This window comes from Rhipicephalus sanguineus, chromosome 3, assembly GCF_013339695.2.
Source record: "Rhipicephalus sanguineus isolate Rsan-2018 chromosome 3, BIME_Rsan_1.4, whole genome shotgun sequence".
Classification (NCBI taxonomy): Eukaryota; Metazoa; Arthropoda; class Arachnida; order Ixodida; family Ixodidae; genus Rhipicephalus; species Rhipicephalus sanguineus.
Genome location: NC_051178.1, coordinates 180,215,513 through 180,240,515, shown reverse-complemented (window position 1 = coordinate 180,240,515; position 25,003 = coordinate 180,215,513). Strand labels below are relative to the sequence as shown.

General features: G+C 46.5%; 1 protein-coding gene across 1 annotated transcript in view; it reads right to left on the bottom strand.

The window, feature by feature from the left end:
- Positions 1-25,003, bottom strand: part of LOC119386142 (solute carrier family 22 member 7-like) — a 47,832-nt gene that overhangs the window by 11,939 nt on the left and 10,890 nt on the right. The window contains exons 5-7 of the mRNA XM_049414230.1: positions 18,627-18,756; positions 17,878-17,987; positions 16,926-17,140 (exon numbers count right to left, since the gene is read on the bottom strand). Coding sequence (XP_049270187.1) covers positions 16,926-17,140; positions 17,878-17,987; positions 18,627-18,756 — 455 coding nt within the window. The remainder of the gene's footprint in view (positions 1-16,925; positions 17,141-17,877; positions 17,988-18,626; positions 18,757-25,003) is intronic.

The window sequence follows — 25,003 nt, the reverse complement described above, 5'->3', positions numbered from 1 at the left end:
CCAATTACAAACAGGTCATGCTGTACTTGGTGCCCCTGTATTCAACTTGGTATGTGCAATGCAATTCTTTTCCTAGTAGTCCACAGGCCTTTATGGCTTCTTGAACTTCCATACTGAACAAACTAGGGCAAAAAAAAATGTGGAGTCAACCACTAAGTCTCTTTCAAAGCGGCAAGTACTCCCCTGAACGCCTGAAGAAGCTGGTGTTTTCAGCAAGTGTTAATGTGATGTTCTTGAAGTTCTGGGCACTTCTTATGCACTTGCGAAAATAGCCATGCTTGCTTTCGCAACGCATAGTCCATAACCAAATAAGCGGTCCAAACTGAGTAATCAGATAGGGGTAGTGAACCATGTAATGGGCTTCGGTTTCAGAGGAGTACAGGGAAAAGCTCAGTTCTCGGGCAATGTAATCTTCTATCAAATCTTTCAGTCTCATTACCACGGCCATATTTATTGCCGGAGCACATGCCAACTGAACAAGTTCAGTGAGCATCAATACTAGCTCCCATACTGGGTCATTTCTGCAGACCTTGTCATGAAGAAAGCAGGTAAGAACCGCAGCATATTCCAGTTCTGGATTGCATGTCCACTCAGCTTTTTAAATGTTTTAGAAACCTCAGCTGGCTGGTCGTTCACGTCTACTCTTTTGAACTTGAACGAGAGAATCCGCTTATTCAGTTCTTCAACAGACAACCATCGCTGCATGGTGATGAAATATTCTAGCATCAACGCAAGGTCATAAGATACGACACCTTCAAACAGTCATGCGCTAACATGGAGGGAGCCAGGAGCACAAACGTGAAAGTATTTTAGGCCGTTAAACAGAGAATCAAATTTAACGCCTTTGCATGAAGGAAGGGTAGAGTCATCCTGGAGCTTCTTTAGTGCCTCATTGTAGTTCACTTCATTTCGTAGCTCACTGGTGTGAAAAATGTTTTTCTCAAACATTTTCACGCTTTACTGAACAGAATCGCAGATGTATTCAGCTGTGCTGAAATTTTCCATGAATCCACCAATAGTGTGACTGCCTAGGTTGTCGCCCAGAATTGCCACCACAGTGCCATTGTGGAACGCTGTCAACTAACATGCAGCCAGCTTCCAGCTTTTTGATGTCACTAATCAATGAAGCAAACACTTCTCCTGTCGAAGAACAAAAGGTCACTTTCTTTACAAAGCAGCACTAACTGAACTGCACAGGTACGACTTCTATTCCAAGAACGTAGGTTTCCAAGCAACAGATACACAGCTAGGATCTTGTGCTTCTTTTTTGCTGAACCCAGAGGATTTACCACTTCAAAAGCATCTTGAAAAAGAATCAAGCGCAAAGCCGTGGGTGATCCTGAAACAGTGTTATCGACTGAAAGACATTCCCATCGGTCAAATCCTTAAACACACCTGGTTCATGAACATCCAGGTTAACACATGCTCTTGAACTGAGTTATCGTAGCAGTGATTTCATGGTTCAATTATTGGAACATAATGAAAGTGAGGCATCTTGATTGTTTTATTTTTTCCCAGACGCACAGCTACTGGCTGCACATAATTAAATTTGCTCTGAAAATACTCCCTGCGAGAGTAAGCACTGCGAAAAGCTCCGCTGTTGCTGTGCAGGCCGACAATAACATCGCTTTCAAGCATACTCTTGACGGCCAGCTCAATGAAATCCTCGTTCAAGCCCGATCTCTCAACTTCATTTTTAGTGCATCAGCCATATGGTCAAGATTGTTGCTATGGAGGTCACAAATTGCCTCAGAAATGACTTGAACTGTTCTTGATGGCACAAAGCTGTCCGAAAGGAGACGCAGATAGAAACGTCCGAAAGCATCTGTTATATCAGTACGTAGAGATTCTTGGTGCATGACACCTTCAGCCACCTCTCGTTTGCTTCCATAAACCTCCGAGTTGCAGTCTTCATTATTTGTTCCTCAGATGCACATGTCTCGAAGTCAGCACTATGAGTCTCCGTTTGTAGATTAGCTTGTGCTCCCATGTGCCGTACTGTAGAGATGCCCTCCAAATATGACTCGCACACACCTGGTTGAAAAGCATGCCTGTGACATCGTGAAATATGGGACGAAAATGTGGACTTGTTTGCAAACATTCGTGAACAAGCAACAAAGGGGCATGAAACATTCTTGCCTTCAGTGATATGCCTTTTCAGATGACTCAATAAGGACTTAAGATCTTGGCATGTCTGAATACATGTATCAATGGTGCAGGTCAGTGACACGCTCCTGCAAGTTACCACAGCCGCTGGAATGCCATCACGCTTGTGACATCTAAATATATGGCTCTTCAACGAGCTCACTTTCCTAAACGCTCTGCAGCAGTCAGAGAAAGGACAGCGAATGTGAAGGCTGCTTTCATTTTTGTGCAGTGATGCATGCTTCAAGAACTGAGGCAAAGTAATGGCAACTGCTTGACATATGCTGCACTTGTACGTCATTCTGAATGTTACGCGGGCACTTTGGTGGACTGGACCCCTGCAACAGCAACGAATTAAATATTTCACAGAAATTAGCATCAAATTTTGCGTCATGAACATTGTTGCAAATGGTAGCTCATAAAGAGTGCTGCGCTTTCTATATCTCACCTTTCCAAACTTTCTTTTAAGCAGAGCGTACTACAATGCTGTTATATAATCTGCAACTGCTTTACACACAAGTACAGAAGGTGCAACACTGAAGGTACAGCTTCCATCAAATTTACTATTTGCTGTGGTCGCAATAGAAATTGCACACACTTGCACTGTTTGCTACTAAAAGGGAGAGGGAAAAATACTTCAGAGCTAGCAGTTCAGCTTCATTAATTCATAGTCAAAGGTGGCCGTTGAGAACAAAAACGCTGCGAACACCTACTCCTGATATGTATTATCCTAAGATGCAAACAAGCTTAGCAGGTATCTAAGAAAAGTGTGAGATAAAGTGTTTGAAACAGCTCACCTGGTTTGTGAAGACATCACAATGAGCTTCTGTTAACCGGGAGCACCCCACACGGTTATGTTCGACTCGTTCCGAACCAAAATGGCTAATCTTTGTCGTGGCCACTAAAAGGTCATTTGTAGTAAGCCTGGAGAAGGTTGCCACTGCAGGAGAGAAGCGAGGATCAATATAGAACCGACACATCTAAAATATAATTTCAATGCAATTAGTTTCGCTAAGTTTTATTGCATGTGATGGCAGCGACAGACATCATTAATTAAAGCCAAAGGCCTACTAGTGAGAGAGAGTAACCTTTACAATTGCAGAAAATTAATTGATAAAGAGTTAAACGCTTTTTCGTATTACCCTCGGCTCTCGAACTTAATGCTACCAATTACTTGACTGGGATGTGCTGCGCGCACTGAGATGGTCAGATGACCCAAGAATTAACGTGAAGCCCATCAGTAAAAGCAAACACACCAGACGTCTTTTGAGGACTGAATGCTGGGCAATGCGCTCATGGCTAACTTGGGATAGGGTTAAACAAGCGAAATAAACGGCATGACAGGCTATGCAAATGAAGATATACCACTGGCCGAGCGCTTGGATGCAAGCGCGCTAACAATTAGAAGGGCGCTGCCCGTTTACACAGCCATGCAGTTGCAGTTTTGCTCTCCTTGCAGCTGGATATATATATCATATATCTCTCTGAAGCTGCTTTGTGGGATTCCATCGGTGGTAGAGAAAATACCAGAGATGCCTGCGTGAGTTGAGCCACGTCCTTATCGATCAGTATTACTGCCATGAATTCATTATTCACTCACGTACTTTTCGCGGCTACACAAGCAGTTGGTAAACACGAATTAGTGCACCCGAAACAAGATACGATGCGCGTAACACGAACAGCTGCCAGGTGATAATCTAGCGCTAGTCTCAATATTAACCAGTAATATGTGCTCATGCACGACTTCTTCGACCGAGCACAAACGCGATCCAACATTATCCGGCGCCTGAAGCAATATGTCAGTGTGCACCGACTGCGCGATCTCCTAGGGATTATGCGCCGCGGTGCTCACGCAAGGAATATATAGTGCCCTCGCAGATGAAACTTGCGTACGCGCACTTCTAAGCACAAAGTAATTAACTCATGGCGAAAGCTGCTCCGTGACAGCGCATTAAAAGAACGGTTGCAGGCCGCCTCAATAAGCGTTCACTACAAGCATGCTTTGCTGCCTAATACTCGATTACCTACGTTTCGTTTTGTTCATAGCGCTGAACTTCTCAAAGCGACAGCGGCAATGAGGCGCGCCGCAGAGAAATGGTGAACAGCGCAGCGATGTACCGTTGGCCAAAGCGCGAAACTATATCTACCAACTGTACTCTGCCGACAATCAGCCGGTAGCGCGTTCTACGACTTGCGGCGCGCTTCGAAGGCTCCCGGCGCCGGAGAGGCTGGTCTTATTTCGCGCCGAGAGCGTTGGCCCCGTCGTACCGCTTTCCTTCTTCCCAAACCCACAACGGACGTCCCGCGCACTGCCGCGCATGCGCCTCGACGGCCACGCCGCGTCGAAGGTATTCGACTGTAGCGAAGATATGAAGCTGGGGGTAGGCGCCTGGCGCGACATCGTTGACTTTACCAAACTTGACGTGACCGACCACCACCAGCACGTGTGCGCCGTAATGTCGGAGTATACCGCAGTCTTAACACCGAACACAGCAGAATTTCAGACACGAAGTTTGCGATCCAGCGCCCGAATGATAGACATGGCCGCCGCCAAAAAAAAGAAGGCTTAACTCGTAAGCATGCAGTGGCACCAGGAAGGGTCTGTTACGAGTTACGGCATTTGCAGAAGTTGCGGTGCTGAAGCCCATTACCCGTTACACAAGACAAGGAACTCACAGAGCTTCGCCCTGGCTGTAAGTAAAACGAAGACAGAAATGAACGACTGCCCTTGCTACCTTGTTTCAGCGTGGACGAGCTCGGTGCCTTTTCATTCGTTGGCCGCTCCAAATATCTCCCAGCAGCAGTAGTGAGTCAAGGCCACACGACACGGTGCAAGTAGAACCAACCAAGCAAACAAACACGCACCGACGGCTACCGTTAACGAGCAGCCCGCGATAAATTCAACATGGACTCGCACAGCTACCGCACGGGAACAAAGACGCTAACGCAACTGAGCAGCTCGCGATAAACTCAAATGGACTCAAGCACCTAGAGCTCCCGCACGGGAACGAAGACGAACGCAACTGATGACGCAATTCATAAAGTGCGCTAAGCGGCGAAATTAAACCTCCGCATTGTGAACGCTGTGTCACTCCGCTGCGTCCGCAAAATAGTTCAGTTTCGCTTTCGGCTTGTTTCGGTTTCTTCTCATTATATTGAATGTGCGTAACGAACTGGTGTGCACGGCGCCTGTATGCTACGTTGCGCCGTTGGTATATCGCGACTGTCGTAGTCGCTCACTGAGGATTTTATACTCCGTTTCATACATCAAGTACAACGCTGTGGAAGCTATGCACACAGTTAGGTCAGCATCACGTCCAAGTCCGCGCGTCGCGTGCTTGGCCTCCGCGATTCATTCTGTCATCGTGCAGCCGGAACTGATTGCGGAGGTCACGTTACGAAAAGAGAGACGTTAAAACTATGCACAACAACCTACTGACAACTGTTTAAATAACGGGGTTTGTTTATTTCTACGGCACGAAGCATTTTCATTTATTACTCAGCGGTGAAACGAACAAAGAAAGAACTTTCTTTGTTCGTTTCACCGCTGAGTAATAAAATGAAAATGCTTCGTGCAACTTTGCATTGCGGGTGGTAATAGAGAGTTTTAGAATGGTGTACGCTAAGTTTGCGGTCGTTGCGGACGCAAAGCGTCGCAACGCTTTGCGTTAGCGTTTCACGTCACTGCTCATGTGTCGTACGCTAACCTCTTCCGGGCTCCCTTTAAGTGATGGAAATAGGGAGCTCTCGAATAGCGTACGCTAAGTTAACGTTAGCGTTTACGGCCCGCTATTTCCATCACTAGGCAGTTTTCGAATAGCGTACGCAAAGCTTTCCGCGTAACTGCGCATGCGTCGTACGCTAACCGCTTGCGGACTCCCGTTAAGTGACGGAAATAGCGGGCCGCAAACGCTAACTTAGCGTACGCTATTCGAAAGCTCCCTACTTTAACGGGAGCCCGCAAGCGGTTAGTGTACGACGCATGCGCAGTTGCGCCGAAAGTCAACGCAAAGCTTTGTGTACGCTATTCGAAAGCTCCCTAATAGCAGGCGACCGCAACGAACGCTAACTTAGCGTACGCTATTCTAAAACTCCCTATATCTGTCACTTAACGGGGGCCCAGAAAAGGAAAGTGGCGACAAACGCAAAGCTTTTCGTACGCTATTCTAAAACAGTCTAAACTCATTGAGCTATTTGTTTGTTCGGCAGCATGCAAGAAATCTCGCTTGCTTCCCCAGTGTGGCACCTGATGCCACACTGGGGAAACGGGGTATAGGCCGTGTTTACTTGATGCCGTGCGCCGCCGGGCTCATTGATGAAACGAGAGGAAACGCCCGGTTTGCTCTCGCTGCAGTTCGATTACAGTTCGAAATGATTTCGATTAAAATGATCACGTGAGCGCAGACATCATAAAAGGCTTTTATGATGTCTGCGCTCACGTGATCATTGTAATCGAAACGTACCCGCTTATATGCTGTAGCACCACTGGAGGGGCGTAGCCAGAAATTTTTTTCGGGGGGGGGGGGGGGGTTCAACCATACCTTATGTGTATTCGTGCGGGCGTTTGTATGTGTGCGTGTATATATACGCAAGCAAAACTGAAAATTTTCGGGAGGGGGTTTTGAACCCCCCCCCCCCTCTTGGCTACGCCCCTGCACCACTGTTACTTCTGATATTCTGACGAAGGCCGGTCCCACGGCCGAACATCAAGAAACCATTCTGTTTTTCGACGTGTGTCTTCCTTTTTATTCATGTATATATATGGTTCAAACGGGGAACAAACGGGGGTTAAGGATATCATAGTTGAAATTAAGAAGAAGAAATGGATATGGGCCAGCCACGTAGCACGTCGGCGGGATAACCGGTGGTCATTAAGGGTAACTGACTGGATTCCAAGAGAGGGCAAACGCGTGAGGGGAAGACAGAAAATTAGGTGGGTAGATGAGATTAAGAAGTTTGTAGGCATAACGTGGCAACAGAAAGCACAGGACCGGGTTGATTGGCGGAACATGGGAGAGGCCTTTGCCCTGCAGTGGGCGTAGACAGGCTGATGATGATGATGATGATATATATGGTAGGACATCGCACGCGGTATTGGAAGGTTACAGGTTCGGTTCCCACCGGCAGCAAATTGTCGTCTCGTCCACTTCATTTTCCTCACATTTATATCATAATTACTACGAATAACGTCACCTACACTTTCCTTAGCTTGATTTTCTTTTGGTTGTCATAATGTTGTGAGTAAGCGCACACATATTTCAAGTAAGCGCACACATATCTTGTTTAGATTACCGTCACAATCAACAATGCCAAACGTGGCAGCGCAACGAGCCGCGGGCGCCCCACGAATTCAAAGGAGCAATCCCTTCTCCTCTCCGGGCCTTTCGGATATTCCTCAGATCCTCAGCCTTTTCCGTGGTGTCAACATTCGCGTCTACTCATGTCATCCACAAAAAAAACCTGCTTATCTGCACGCAAGCATGTGCGCTCGCTGCTCTTCCTCCGTGCATGGTGAGGAGGCCATGGCAGGAGAGAGGAGCCGGCGAACGGAACAAAATAATATAATATCTGGGGTTTAACGTCCCAAAACCACCAAATGATTATGAGAGACGCCGTAGTGGAGGACTCCGGAAATGTCGACCACCTGGGGTACCTTAACGTGCTCCTAAATATAAGTACACGGGCCTCACACATTTTCGCCTCCATCGAAAATGCAGCCGCCGCGGCCGGGATTTGATCCCGCGACCTTCGGGTCAGCAGTCGAGCGCCATAACCACTAGAACACCGTGGCGGGGCGAACGGAACAAAGCGAAGGAAAGAGCGAGACGAGCGAGGGCCTCTTTTGGATCATCAAACCTGCGTAAATCCGCTATTACAAGACCACTTCGAAAAATTTTCACTGCTACGTGTTCGGTGTAGACTCGTGCACAACTGCTACACGACTACTAAATTTCGACCTCTTGGTCGTCTAGGGCCTATTAAATTTCCCTCCTTTCGTGTGCAGGCTCTAAAAGGCAAATAGCGCGTATGTGCAAACACTTCATGGGTCAACTTTTGGTGGCTTAGCAGCTGTGGCATTCGGATTCTGAACCCAAGGACATGGAATCGGCTGCATAGGCCGCATGCATTCTAATAGAGGAGTGCCGAGTAAAGAGCCTCCAGATGGCAAAAAATTCGTCTGAGTTTCTCCGCTGCGGACCGTGTACCATGTCTTTCCAAAGCATCTCTTTACCGACTGAGGTGTGCGAACGCGTGTCTTGTTGCAATAGCTCTGTATCGGAGCACATCTTCTACAGAGGTATTCGTGAAATGACTTACGAAGGCAAAATGACCCTAAAAACAAATAATTTTCCACATTCAGCATTTATGTGAAATTCAACAACATCCATGTTTCTTGCGTAGACATTTTCTGTCAAATCCAAGAAAAAGTGCATATATAGCGCTAACAGAAAAAGCCTGTCTTCTAAAGAAAGAAATTTCTGTTATTTTTCAGTTCAAGAACATTTCAGTACCTAAAACAGAAAATCTTCTTCTTTTTTGTGTTATTTAACAGCTATTTTTTACAGTGCTATAGGCTATGTTCAGTTTGCTACGCTACACATGAGGAGAGTAATGAGGGGGTAAAAGAGAGAAAGAGAGAGAAAACCGTCCGTGCGCACATTTCACAACAAAGACGCACAGTGCAGCGTATCACAGGCGGTTGCTCAATTCCGTTGCAATTCAAGAACTGCAGGACGGATCGTGTGGCTTTCTGAGCTGACGAGCTGCGAGGCCAAGCTCTCATGATCTTTCCTTCGGTAAAAGGCCGATCAGTAAGTATCGTCAAGGCAAACTGGAAAGTCCGACGATGGTGGTCAAATTAGGGACGGAATTCCTTGATCTATTGCTACGGCTACAACTGTCAACAAAGGTTTCTCGACGTGACGATACGATGCTGCGTCGGGTGTGGGTTGGTGTCGCGTCCACCAACTCATTCAGCGATCGCAGTGGTATGGCGTGTTCACATATGTGCGATACTGAAGGCTTGACTAGGATTTCTATTTGTCTTGCACGGTGATCTTGTGCACCACGACGTAAAACTGATGGCAGACACTGCAGGGCTGACTTCGAGTCTGTAAATATGCCCCATTTTAGTGGTGACTTTAGTTCAATTCTTCGAAGCGCACAACGGAGTGCCAACTAGTATTATAAATAAGAAAAACCTATCAGCAATTAAAAGACAAAGGGCATGACATAACTTTTCAGTGGCTTCCAGGCCACTGTGGCATCGACGGCAACGAACATGCCGATAATTGTGCAAGGAATTCTCATGAAGGTGGCGTGCAGGAAGCCATTCCATTATTACGAACCGATGCGGCAGCAAAGATTCGCTCGCTCGCACGTGATCTGACGCATTCAATGTGGAACATGTCCGGTTTCCCGCATACCCGCCTTCACCGTCTAGTTCCGTCACTTCAACTTCAAATTCCGCCCGGACTATCCCGATCCGAAACAACAGTCCTCTGCCGCCTGTGGCTTGGAGTGTCTTTCACGAACAGCTTGGCTTACCGAATCGGAACTTGGCAGACAGTGCAGCCTGTGCTCACTGTGGCAGCGAGGAAACCATTGCGCACGTCCTGTGTCATTGTCCTCACTATTGCTCCCAAAGACAAGAGCTCTCAGCAACGCTAGCACGCCTCGATGACCAGCCGCATTCTGAACAATCAATTTGGAGTGCCGGAACGTTCGAGCTTCCAACCAGAAAGCGACGAAGGCGCTACTGAAGTTTCTGCGCTCGACCGACCTCGCTAAACGACTGTGATGCTCCCGGGCTTGAGTGTGTGTGTGTGTGTGTGTGTGTGTGTGTGTGTGTGTGTGTGTGTGTGTGTGTGTGTGTGTGTGTGTGTGTGTGTGTGTGTGTGTGTGTGTGTGTGTGTGTGTGTGTGTGTGTGTGTGTGTGTGTGTGTGTGTGTGTGTGTGTGTGTGTGTGTGTGTGTGTGTGTGTGTGTGTGTGTGTGTGTGTGTGTGCGTTTTTTTATATATTTTCTATTTTTTCCTTCCTTACCTTTCCATCCCCCCCTTACCCCTTCCCCGATGCAGGGTAAAATGCAGGGAGAAACTTCCTTCTGGTTAACCTCCCTGCCTTTTACTTAACCTTTTTCTTTCTCTCTCTCTTGCGCGATGATATCGTCACAGTGCAGTGCAGCAAGCTGGCGCCAATCATAACTAGTTGTACGTTCATATCTAAAAAAATATTCTGCCAGCGTAATATTTCTCAGATGGCACGAAGTCTGACCGGTGCCCCCTAGAACATTCAGTGAGCACCGAGCGGGGTATTAACGCGACAGCGTTAAAAAGCTCGTTCCGCAGAAACTCCGGCGGCGGCGTCGTTGGTAGTGAGCGAAAAATCGCCGTTGTCCGTGAGCGAAAATTCGAGATATATACAAGTAAATAAAAAATAAAGAAAACTTCGGTCACTAAGAATCGAAGCCAGGCCCTCTGCACGGCAAACAGGTGTTCTACCACGGAGCCACGCCAGTGCTTAAAACCGCTTCGTAAAAAAACGCTATAAGAATGTCATTTACTGGGAGGAGTCTCTTTAACGCATGCAATATCGCGTGGCAGAATCGTAGAATCGCAGCAGGCGTCAAAACATGTGAATTTCGCAACGAGTGGGTGGTTTAAAGCTGCCCGCCCATTACAAAGTGCGCAACTGCGCGTGGCACCTTGCGGACGCGTAGTGGGTACTTCGCCAATTTGCAAAAGGAAGAATTATGGCGTATAGTGGGCATTTCGCAACTGCACTTTCAGTAGGCTTTCTAGGATAATTTGAAAGGACACGAACGTTCCTTTCTTTGAGGCACGGTTGAAGGTGGGCTGCGCACGGTGCCCGATTACGCTATCGCGTTCTACTCTTGAAGGCAAAGCTCAAGCGTCTTCCAAGTTTTTTCACCTCGAATCCCTGTTCGCATTCATATAGGGCGCAGGCGAGTCGAAAATGCACCCGGGAAGTATAAAAGATTCCAGTGGTTATCCGCACGCCTTGGCTAATGCCGGCTCCTTCGTGCTCGTCAAGTGCTAAGAACACTTTCAGTGTTTGATAGGGCTATTGCCATTTCAACTAGCAAATATGGACATGGGATTTCGCTTGTTCATATATGAACACAGTTTACGTTTACATATAGAACGACGAAACAAGCGATGCTTTGTATGTACCCTGTACAATAATGTTACCGCTTTAATTTTTTAAATTTATCAGTGATGCTACCGAGGACTTCTGATTTGGAGCAATTTTTGGAGCAGGGAAATTTCCGTTTTGGAGCACTTTGGAGCAGCAAAATTTTCATCTTGGAGCACTTTGGAGCAGATAATTTTGCATCTGGGAGCACTTTGGAGCAGATAATTTTGCATCTAGGAGCACTTTGGAGCAGCGAATTTTATATCCTGGAGTGCAATACAGAAGCATATTGCATTAACATTCAAGCACCTGAGTATTATTATGGGGCTCTTATGAAGGCTAGAAATATTTCGATTCATTGCAAATCTCATGGAAAAAATCATCTCAGAAGCATAGGCGTGCGCACAGGGGGAGCAGGGGGGGCGCCCCCCCCCCCCACCTATTCACCTAAGAGGGGGGGGGGGCGCAAAATCTGCCCCGTACATTGACCCTTGCGATAGCAATTATATGGACACTCTCGGCGGATTTTTGCCGTCGCCGTTGCCGTAATTTTCCGTATAAAGTCCAAATTAACAACACCACGCGCATTCTAGCGGCGGGTAAAAGCTCGCGAGCGCTGGCGACGAACGCGGCTGAAGCGGAGATTAAACTAGCCGGCCGTCTGTCTCCGCTGCACGCACAGCGCGTGAGATAACATCTGCCGATTGCTCATCAAACAGAGAGGAAACGCCCCGCCCGTCTTTCGTAAGGGGCATGAAGGGACGCCAGGGGAGCGGAAGGGGGGGGGGGGGCGGATCGTTCGAAGGGCGCAGTCGATTGCGCGCGCGCTATCTCGAGGCATCAGGAGACGGCTCGTAAACTTGCTGTGCTCTCAACGCTTACTTCGCGTTTAGAAAACTCAGAGCAAGAAAACGCTTCAGTTCCTGGAGGGGCCATATTCCCTTAAACCAGCGTTTTGTTGAGTTACGCGAGATCGGATCCAAAGGAGTTAGCTGCTAATCTTACTTCGTTTCACAATACAATTTTTTGGTATCGCATTCATTTCTTCGCTCTTAAGCGAAACTTAGTTTTTTTTTAACCGTTGGCTATTGACCCCCGAAAGCGAGGGGCGGACGTGTAACATGGCGTAGCCGCTTCACTGTGGGGCCGACAGCGACGGGCCCGCTACTGACAGCTGTGCATTTGCGGCTGCTCCGACCAGGAGATATGATTTTACTAATGAGATGACATTTTTAAAAAAAGCAAGCAAAGAATTCGAATTGGAACCCTAGCACGTGAGCTCGAAAGGGCAGGGCCTTTTAGGGGGTATTTACCGCAGAGTGATTAGAAACTCGGACGTGCTGGCGGAAGGAATTACGAAAACGCTGTTCTGGATGAAGATCCATGGATAAAGTATATCTGAGGAAAAGTGTCAACGCGTTTCCACCGTTCGCGTGCTCTTCCATAAACGCGAAGCAAGGAAAATTCGATATTGTCCCATATATCTACTGCGAGCGATCCCAGATTTCATTCCGCGATGTCCGGAAACAGAAGTGACAGACATTTTAGCGGCACTCATGTAGTTATTACTGAACACTGCTTTCCTTACGTGCCGTACAACGCTTGAAACGAGCTATCAGCAGCGTTTCTGGAACAGACGACGTCCGCCGATGAATCGCCGTCGCACTTTCTCGCTACCGATAGGCCCAGACGTCACGAGCCTCTGCGGAGAGCGCGTTTTGCTGTCGAGCCGACTTGCAGAACAGAAGCTGCGTCGGCACCGTGCATGGCATCGTGGCTTACTCGGAACGCACGCGCGAGCGCTATTTATTCAGCGGAATAATTCTTGGTCCATGATTGCGACTTTATTGGCAGCCCCCAGATCGAGCTGCACATGTTCTGACGCGCCGGCGGTGCGATTGCCGGTGATAGACGACCCCAAACCCGAGACTTTGGCGCAGTTTGGCGCAAATTTCGTCGATATTATCAGGATGGCGCAGTAAATACAATTTGGCGCACTTTGGCGCAGTTGGCGCAGGAGTGGAATCACTGATTTATGCGTGTGCAGCGCGTGTGCAGATGTGGACGCGCTACAGATTGTTCGTAAGAGAAAATTTGAACAAATTCTGACGGTAGACGAAGGCGGACTATAAGATGGCGGACGAGCATTGGCGAAGTCGGCTGGCTAAAGCTCAGGAGCACCTCAGAACGATAACTTTCATTTGTTGATTCGTCTGTAGGCGCTACGTGTTCAAAGGCGATACGAGATGCTTTCGAGGGGCGTCTTAGTTCAATGGCCGAAATTAGAGCCACTAGTCATGAACATTCATATATGCTCATTTTATTTCAGTTTGGTCACCTTTATAAATCGCGAACCTGCAGCTTCAGAACCCACCCTTTCTCATATAAAATGCGCTTAGAAGTTGAGGTCAGCACTTTTCATTGTCTCTTTAGGGGACGGTGCGATACGAACGTAAATACTCACCGTACCACTGTCCAGGCTCCGTGTGGAAGGGATGCATTAAACACCCAAGTAATCAATCTCGGGACTGGCATTAGGCATATTAAGGCGTTATTAAATCAGTGCATGAAAACAATGCACCGAAAAATCCGATGCGCTGTCGCCCCTTCCATTAAAACGCTGAAGACCAGTGCTCGCGACGCACAGTATTATTGGGAGGAAGTCAGGGAGGTCGGCCTCATTTAGCTAGCCTGTGACTATACAGAAAGCAATCCGCAGCATTACATTATAGGACAAGCTTCAGAGCGAGACAAATGCCTCGAATTGCTTTCTTGTAGTTTTTCTGGTTGTGTAAGGCTGAACTGGTCGATTACATATACGTTAACAAGTCGTGCGTGCCTACTTGAAGCTGGTCACAAAGCCTTACCCCTCGCACCCTTCCCCGGAATGTGCAAGTTAGGAATGCGCATAGGTAAGTAGGCTGCGATGCCGAAGCGGACCACGTGTTGTTTTGCAATTGAGGCGCCAGAGCCTGCAGTGGTTTAGACGGAGACGGTGAGGGGGCGTGGAGCACATTTCGCTTTACCATGTTGATTTTCTGGTCGTGTTGAAAGACTGCCACCAGGTTGGCGTCATCTATGGCATTTGGATATTGCTATAGAACTCGTGCGGCCACCCGGGCATTGTACAGGATGTGGAAGTAGTTAACAAGATCAGATGCAGTGACCATAGAATGGTAAGATCTAGAATTCAACTTGACGTGAGGAAGGAACGGCAGAAACTGATACGCAAGAAGCCGATTAATGAACTAGCTCTGAGAGGGAAAGTTCAGGAATTCAGAGTTTCACTTCAGAATAGGTACGCGGCTTTAACCGAGGAAACCGACCTTAGCGTTGACGCAATAAATGATAATCTGACTAGTATCATCAAGGAGTGTGCAGTGGAAGTCGGGGGTACAGTCGTTAGACAGGACACTGGTAAGCTATCCCAAGAGACGAAAAACCTCATTAAGAAACGTCAAGCTATGAAAGCCTCAAATGCAACAGACAAAATAGAGCTGGCGGAGCTTTCGAAGTTAATCAATAGGCGTAAAGTAGCCGACATAGGAAAGTATAATATGGAGAGAATTGAGCATGCTCTAAAGAACGGAAGAAGCCTCAAAGCTATGAAGACAAAACTGTGCATAGGCAAAAATCAGATGTATGCAATAAGGGACAAGGAAGGCAAGGTCACAAACAATATGGATAGAATAGTTGAGGTAGCGGAAGAGTTCTACAGGGATCTGTACAGCAGCCGAGGCATTCAGGATGATAACGTAAGGAGGAGTAATAGCGCAGAGGAATATGACATCCCACCAGTATTGACAGGAGAAGTAAAGAAAGCCCTAAAGGGAATGCAAAGAGGCAAAGCAGCTGGTGAGGATCAGGTAACATCAGACCTGTTGAAAGACGGTGGAGAGATTATGTTAGAGAAACTGGCCACCCTGTATACGAAGTGCCTCTCGACGGGGAGGATACCAGAATCTTGGAAGAATGTCAACATCATCTTGATCCATAAGAAAGGGGACGTCAAGGACCTGAAAAATTACAGGCCCATAAGCTTACTGTCCGTTGTCTACAAGCTATTTACAAAAGTAATTGCTAACAGAATTAATACGACATTAGAGTTCAATCAACCAAGGGACCAGGCAGGATTTCGTACAGGATTCTCAACAATAGACCATATTCATACTATCAATCAGGTGATAGAGAAATGCGCGGAATACAACCAACCCCTATACATAGCCTTCATAGATTACGAGAAGGCATTTGATTCGGTGGAGACATCAGCAGTCATGCAGGCACTGCGGAATCAAGGCATCGTCGAAGCCTATATAAACATAATGGAAGAAATCTACAGCGGATCCACAGCCACTATAGTCCTCCATAAAGAAAGCGACAGAATCCCAATAAAGAAGGGCGTACGGCAGGGAGACACGATCTCTCCAATGTTATTCACCGCGTGTTTACAGGAGGTTTTCAGGGCCCTAGATTGGGAAGAGTTAGGGATAAGAGTTAATGGAGAGTATCTCAGTAACCTACGATTCGCTGACGACATTGCATTGATGAGTAACGCGGGAGACGAATTGCAGCTCATGATTACTGAACTGGATACGGAAAGTAGAAGAGTAGGTCTGAAAATTAATATGCATAAAACTAAAGTAATGTGGAACAATCTTGGCAGAGAACATCGCTTTGCGATAGGTGGCGAGACACTGGAAGTTGTAAAGGAGTACGTCTACTTAGGACAGGTAGTAACCGCGGAGCCGAACCATGAGAGTGAAATAACTAGAAGAATAAGGATGGGTTGGGGCTCATTCGGGAAGCATTATCAAATCATGACTGGTAATCTACCACTATCCCTCAAGAGGAAGGTATATAACAGCTGCATCTTACCGGTACTTACCTACGGAGCAGAAACCTGGAGACTTACAAAGAGGGTTCAACTTAAATTGAGGACGACGCAGCGAGCGATGGAAAGGAAAATGATAGGTGTAACCTTAAGAGACAGGAAGAGAGCAGAGTGGGTCAGGGAACAAACGGGGGTTAAGGACATCATAGTTGAAATCAAGAAGAAGAAATGGATATGGGCCGGGCACGTAGCACGTCGGCAGGATAACCGGTGGTCATTAAGGGCAACTGACTGGATTCCAAGAGATGGCAAACGCGTGAGGGGGAGACAGAAAATTAGGTGGGTAGATGAGATTAAGAAGTTTGCAGGTATTACGTGGCAGCAGAAAGCACAGGACCGGGTTGATTGGCGGAACATGGGAGAGGCCTTTGCCCTGCAGTGGGCATAGACAGGCTGATGATGATGATGATGATGATAGAACTCGTGTAGCACCCGCTGCGTTGTTTATTTCCAACAGGCAGTGCGCACTGAGGCTCCCATCTAGTGTGTTCAGTCACTTAAACATTCAGGGGTAATATGTTCAACATGTTAGCACGGCCGTGGAAACTCGCCGGCGAGCTAGGAGACTTACTGTCACCGGCAGCGAGAAGATGTGGGGTAAAAATTGAAGGTTTGCAGAAACTGTTTGTTCTTGCCCTACATTCCGTTTATCTCACTCGTTTGCATATACCAGGACCGCCACGCGACATGACTTAATAGAAAGGCACGAACTTGCTGGTTCATCACACCCACCTGTACGTGCGAGGCCCATGGTGATGCATGCAGTGCCCCCGATTATCAGAAAGACCGTGTTGGGCCACCGACGACCGAGCACGTCCAGGGTGAGTATGCAGAAGAGATCCACCGGAAGCTCGAAGGCCAAAGCTATCGAGTAAGTTGCGTAGATATTGAGGTCGAGCCTCCCCAGCTCAAGAATGCAGCCATTGTAACAGAGGCTGATGCAGAACCTACAGCGAAAAGCAAGGGAAAACATTGTGTTTCTTTTGTGTTCGCATAATGCCTCGTTGTACCGTTTATTAAACGCTCGGGACTGACGTCCTTTGAAGAGCCCTCGCGCCCTCTACTGGGGGGACGCTGGTTAGAGGCATGATCCATGTTCATAATCTTATATGGGTGCTGGTGACTGGTCACGATTTATAATGATCTGTATAACCTAGTTCGCGTCATGTCGCGTTCTCGGCAAGTTCGGCTTCTATATTCTACGTGAAATTGGTCGGAATTCGCTACGCCGTAAAAATTAGCAGCGTCAACTTTTTCTCATTTCGAGGCGAAAACAGCGCGTACAGACGAGTACGAACAGACACAAGAAAAGGCACAGACACAGGCGCTGACTAACTGCCTTTTCTTGTGTCTGTTCGTACTCGTCTGTACGCGCTGTTTTCGCCTCGGTATGAACAACCAACTAGCTCGAAACGTGTTATTCCAGTTCTTTTCTCATTTGCGTAAACGGCCACGAACATAGCCGTTTACGCAAATAAGCTCGACAGAAACGCACCGTGGGGCTATAAAGCATACTGCCTCGTTTCGAAGAGACCGGAGTAAAGAAAACGGGGGATACTTGTTTTATATATATATATATATATATATATATATATATATATATGTATATATATACACAAGCGTGCATGCTGGCATAAAAACGAACGTCTGAGTGAATGGCATTGCATGAAGTTTGAGGGCTCACCATGCTGCGTATATTAGCAAAGTTATTCGTCGGAGCCGGGGCAGCTTCAGCATGGCTTTAGTACTTTCGTAGAGGGTCGTACTTTCTTTTATTGTGCCTTTGTCGCCACCCTGAAAGAACGTGTGCCAAGTTGCGTGAGCGCGTGGTCAGCATTTGAGAGGGATGTGTTAACTCACGAATTAAATGGGGCATACTTGTTATGAAATCAGACAAGTGCAAATGTAGGCCGCATTTGCACGAACTTGACTATTTCACGTCGCGGCTGCTACAGTGTATGGTGCGATTGCCACGCGCCAGTGTCCAATTAAATGTAGTAATAGTGACATCAAATATTCGATAGGTAAGCTTTTCAGGATGTGAAAACGGGCTTCTTTTTTTTGTTCTTAAAGGTAGCAATATTTCGGGGGCCGAATTCACAAAACTACCCTTTTGTAAATGAGTCTGTCCCATTGGTCAGCCGGCTTCGCTAACGATATGTCCCGCATCGTGATTGGATCATACGAAAATTTTTAGCGTAAGACGTTTTTTTTTTTTTTATGGGCCCAGATTCACGAATCACTTCCTTCAATAACTTGTAACTTGCCTCACTCGAAGAACGGAGGAGGCGTAGCTACGTCACGAATACGTCATTGACACCAATGCATTACATTAGTGTATTTCTCCGTCAACTCTCTAGTAATTAGCGCAGTTTATCGCAAGACAAAAGTTGCGAAGTTGTTGTCAATCTTCAATAGCGTTTCATCACTCACAGTCAAAAGTTCCAAGATTTGTTTTCTTGTGACCTTCCTTCCATTCCTCGATGCGAGCCGCTGTAGCAAATGGACAGCCTCTGCAACGCGACCCGCCGAGAGAAGCCAGCTGGGAGACTCGGGAATCCATCTGCATGTGATGCAGTGCTCACATCACATCGAGTACAGTATACTTATGCTCCATGGCTAAAACGCAGATCGTGCCGGGTGTTAATTAGCCAATTTTATCACTATGTTGACGCTCGGCATTCCGACAGCACACGATGTCCTTTTGGGATGCACATTTCGAATATGCAATTAACTCATGAGCTACCGATAACACCGGAGGCACGTCACTACACTCTTAATCAGGTCCTGGTTAAATGCTGACTATATCCAGGAAACCAGACGAAAAGTGCTGGGTTTCCTGGCTATACCTAGCACTTTAAGCGGGACCTGATCAAGAGTGTAGACATTCGTATGTCCAGGACTCCGTGAACAAGACGCAGTGGCATTGAAGTCTAAAGGCACCGACAACAATACACGTGGCTTCATTTCTTGTATCGCGGCCGTTCGCGCCGTTTGTTGAGATATATATGTAATTCCGAAATCTAACAAATTAACGTGATGTAACGCCTTACCAGGGGCGTAGCCAATGGGGGGGTTGGGGGGGTTCAAACCCCCCCCCCCCCCCGAAATTTTTCAGTTTTGCTTGCGTATATATACACGCACACATACAAACGCACGCACGAACATACATAAAGTATGGTTGAACCCCCCCCGAAAAAAATTTCTGGCTACGCCCCTGCGCCTTACGTTAGGTAGTAACAGCTGCACAACATCTGAGTGACGGGAGCGCACAGATAAGTTATCAGGTGAGCAATCGAACGATGAACATATATGCGTAGATTTTGAGAACCTCAACACGCGCGTAATGGCCGAAACACGTGAGAACCGTCAAATATAGTCGCAGCACAGTGGGTTCAAGGAAAACAATCAGTTCCAGAATAAATAACGCGGAAAGTATGCCACTTGTTATCTTGCTAGGGGAAAAAGTAATGCTGGATGGGGAAGCTAAGGCGGTGCGCCGGTGTTCCTGCCAAATTATAAGTGATAATGCTACGTCTTGATGAGGGGTCTCAAACACGCGGCCCGCGGCCCGCACATGACTGTCTTCGTCCCATATATTTAGAATTTTTTTAATAAGTATGTTCGTAAGCTACACAGGCATGTCTCATAGGCGTATCTACCGGGGGGGGGCAAGGGGGGCGCTAGCCCCCCCACTGAGAAATGTTGGGGGGGCGGAGCCCCCCCCACTTTAGACAGTGGTTATTGTCGGCTGCACACTGGGAAACTAACAAGTCAGGCAAAGTTTTACTTGGACGCAGCAATAACGTAAGTTTGTAGTAAAATTTGTCCTACGATTCTGCTGTGACGACTCTCCTCCGTGTGTCATGACCACGCACTGTAGGCTACCTGCGGTGCGGGCTGCCTATTCCACGCTTGTGCGTTTTGCGCTCGAGCATTGCAGAGGAGGCTATCGCTCAGCAGGGGCTCAATAACATTACAGCAATCTGTCATGATTTTATTTTGTCCTGTCTGGCCTGAAACTTAAGTAATCCGCGACGCATATATGGGGGGCGGTAACCACTAAACGTTTTATAGTCCGATCAAACGCTCTCCTTTTTTAGGAAATTCAGTTCCTTTCTTTGAAAACGAATAGCATCGCCACTGCTCCATGTTCAAGCTGCTGTAAGTTGATGAGTGTGCAGAAGTGTCCAGTGTTTTGGTTGTGCCTAGCCAGGACAGCTAAAATAGATTCCCACTTTAGTCTCCGATTAGCCTGCTTCACTTTGCTTACCATATGGTAGCCTGCAGCGATCGTAGCGGCTTGTAACAAGGAAGTGGACTCGAGTACATTGAGAAGCCCAGTTTTCAAGTCCACGGTTTTCTGGACTAAGAAGGCTGCTTACCAGCAAAGGATTGTGACTGTTCCTAATAATGTTTATTTCTCTCTCTATCTCTTTTTCAGCTACGATGAGTTCACAGAGAGTTGTACACGCGCAAAAACAGCTCAGAATCGTTAGACTACAACTGAAAGTATCTCATTCTAAGAAGACAGGGCCTGCAAACACGGACACAAGAAAGAAGTCAGGACACCACAAACGCCTGACTCCTTTCTTGTGTCCGTGTTTGCACGCCCTGTCATTTTAGAATGAATACTTACCAACTAGCTCAGCTCTCTGTTATTAAAAGTATCTATCATACACATGTGAATCCATCTCGCCCGCTGCTTTAAGCAGCCGCTGCCAATGTGATTGGCGAGCAGCCTTCTTAAATTATATTCAGAAAGAGACACTGTCTCGCTATTCCGAAAAAAAAAAAGCCGGCAGATCCCACGCATCGTGGGAATCGATGTAATGCGAAGCAGCCAGCAAAGAGCAGCATACATCGTCTTGTATGTCATTGAGGAAAATGCGTGCCATGGTTTTCATGTTAACTACTAATATTTATGTTCGTCACACAGTAACGTCGCGCAATACCAACTTCGGGGTCGATCAAGCTAGAGAAACGGCCGCCAGCGCCCCGTGAGCGTGGCACGCAAGTCATGCTGTACATGACATACGTGTCATGACTTTCATGTTAACTCGTGTTATTTATGTTCCTCACACGGTCACGTCGCGCAAAACCAATTCCGGGGTAGATCAAGCTAGCGAAACGGCCGCCAGCGCCCCATGAGCGTGGCACGTAAGTCATGCTGTACGTGACATGCGTGTCATGATTTTCATGTTAACTCGTGTTTCTATGTTCGCCACACAGTCACGTCGCGCAATACCAATTTCGGGGTAGAGCAAGCTAGCGAAATGGCCGCCAGCGCTCCATGAGCGTGGCACGTAAGTCATGCTGTACATGACATGCGAGTCATGATTGTCATGTTAACTCGTGTTATTTATGTTCGTTACACAGTCACGTCGCGCAATACCAATTTCGGGGTAGATCAAGCTAGCAAAGCCGCCGCCAGCGCCCCATGAGCGTGGCACGTAAGTCATGCTGTACATGACATGCGAGTCATGATTGTCATGTTAACTCGTGTTATTTATGTTCGTTACACAGTCACGTCGCGCAATACCAATTTCGGGGTAGATCAAGCTAGCAAAGCCGCCGCCAGCGCCCCATGAGCGTGGCACGTAAGTCATGCTGTACATGACATGCGAGTCATGACTGTCATGTTAACTCGTGTTTTTATGTTCGTCACACAGTCACGTCACAAGATACCAATTTTGGTGTATATAAATCTAGCGTAACCGCCGCCAGCGCCCCATGAGTGTGGCACGTAAGTCATGCTGTACATGACATGCAGCAAAGCCGCCGCCAGCGCCCCATGAGCGTGGCACGTAAGTCATGCTGTACATGACATGTGAGTCATGATTGTCATGTTAACTCGTGTTATTTATGTTCGTTACACAGTCACGTCGCGCAATACCAATTTCGGGGTAGATCAAGCTAGCAAAGCCGCCGCCAGCGCCCCATGAGCGTGGCACGTAAGTCATGCTGTACATGACATGCGAGTCATGATTGTCATGTTAACTCGTGTTTTTATGTTCGTCACACAGTCACGTCACAAGATACCAATTTTGGTGTATATAAATCTAGCGTAACCGCCGCCAGCGCCCCATGAGTGTGGCACGTAAGTCATGCTGTACATGACATGCGTGTCATGATTTTCATGTTAACTCGTGTTATTTGTGTTCGTTACACAGTCACGTCACGCAATACCAATTTCGGGGTAGATCAAGCTAGCGAAACCGCCGCCAGCGCCCCATGAGCGTGGCACGTAAGTCATGCTGTACATGACATGCGTGTCATGATTTTCATGTTAACTCGTGTTATTTATGTTCGTTACACAGTCACGTCACAAGATACCAATTTTGATGTATATAAATCTAGCGTAACCGCCGCCAGCGCCCCATGAGTGTGGCATGTAAGTCATGCTGTACATGACATGCGTGTCATGATTTTCATGTTAACTCGTGTTATTTATGTTCGTTACACAGTCACGTCACAAGATACCAATTTTGGTGTATATAAATCTAGCGAAACCGCCGCCAGCGCCCCATGAGCGTGGCACGTAAGTCATGCTGTACCTACATGACATGCGTGTCATGATTTTCATGTTAACTCGTGTTATTTATGTTCGTTACACAGTCACGTCACAAGATACCAATTTTGGTGTATATAAATCTAGCGAAACCGCCGCCAGCGCCCCATGAGCGTGGCACGTAAGTCATGCTGTACCTACATGACATGCGTGTCATGATTTTCATGTTAACTCGTGTTATTTATGTTCGTTACACAGTCACGTCACAAGATACCAATTTTGGTGTATATAAATCTAGCGAAACCGCCGCCAGCGCCCCATGAGCGTGGCACGTAAGTCACGCTGTACCTACATGACATGCGTGTCATGATTTTCATGTTAACTCGTGTTATTTATGTTCAATACACGGTCACGTCACAAGATACCAATTTTGGTCTATATCAAGCTAGCGAAACTGCCGCCAGCGCCCCATGAGCGTGCCACGTAAGCCATGCTGTACATACATGACATGCGTGTCATGATTTTCATGTTATCTCGTGTTATTTATGTTCGTTACACGGTCACGTCGCAAGATACCAATTTTGGTGTATATAAAGCTGGCGAAACGGCCGCCAGCGCACCATGAGCGTGGCACGTAAGTCATGCTGTGCATGACATGCGTGTCATGATTTTCATGTTAACTCGTGTTATTTATGTTCGTCACACAGTCACGTCGCAAGATACCATTTTTGGTGTACATCAAACTAGCGAAACGGCCGCCAGCGCAGCATGAGCGTAGCATGTAAATCATGCTGTACATGACATGCGTGTCATGATTTTCATGTTAAGACTTGTCATTTATGTTCGTCATACAGTCATGTTACGCCATACCAATTTTGGTGCACATTCGATGAACCAAGCGACCAGGAGAGCACAAAGTCGTAGGCGGCTAGATAGATAGATAGATAGATAGATAGATAGATAGATAGATAGATAGATAGATAGATAGATAGATAGATAGATAGATAGATAGATAGATACGCTCAAAGTCGCAGAAGTTCGCTAAGAAATGCTTCGCATTTAAAAAAAGAGCACAAAGTCGTAGGCGGCTAGATAGATAGATAGATAGATAGATAGATAGATAGATAGATAGATAGATAGATAGATAGATAGATAGATAGATAGATAGATAGATAGATAGATAGATAGATAGATAGATAGATAGATAGATAGATAGATACGCTCAAAGTCGCAGAAGTTCGCTAAGAAATGCTTCGCATTTAAAAAAAGATGAGTTATTGTTCAGCACAGTAATGTGCTGCTTATTGTGCACACTTCATTTTGACACCGCGAGTTTTCGCAGACTTGTGACATCGCGTAACAATTGGAGGCGATTTTATGGCACATTGAAAATTTTTGACGAATAGTGAAGAACCAATGACAAACAATACGCCGTATTGAAAATAGTTCATTATTACTTTTTTACGCAGTCATGCGTAAGTGGTAATTACGCGGTGGATCACTTACGCGTCATGTTGTTGCGTCGTTTTACGAGCAGGTGCTTTGAGCATGAACCAGAAAATTTCGACCAATCATTAACTGCTAATGACCTATACGGAAGGAAACAATGCGGGGTACTTTAACCTTATAATCGCCCACATATTTTTACGGAAAATTTGAGCTGACACTATTTACGTATAGGCTATTTACTTGGAGGAACCAGAGGGGAGGAGTAAAGGACCACTTCACCGCTTTTCCGTCCACCCCCAGCCCAAGCTGGGAAAAGTAGGAGGGTAAGGAATGTCACCTAGTATATAAATTCATAATCATTTATAATCTTATAACTATACACAACCAGCTCAATGTGGTCTGCGAACGTGGTCATCTTCTTAAGAAAGACTTTATATTAGAGGGCTCTAACAATAAAGGAATTGGCACTCGGCTTATCCTGAAGACTTCTGCGATGTACGTTGCTTTGTCAACCACATGTTTTCTTTATTAAGTGAGAATTTAAGGTACTGGAGTCATAGCAGGTTCTTCATACTCATCGTATCTACACCGCCAAACTAGGACTGCGAAGTTTGCTGATGGAATGCTCACCTGATCAGGTTAAATTTGGGTGTACTTTTTAGACTTCACGGTAAAAACACAGTTTGGAAAAGCAAGTCATCTGATCAGCTCTATGAATATAAAAAATCGCCTCAAATCATATATATATATATATATATATATATATATATATATATATATATATATATATATATATATATATATATATATATACATATATATATATATATATATATATATGCCACTGGCA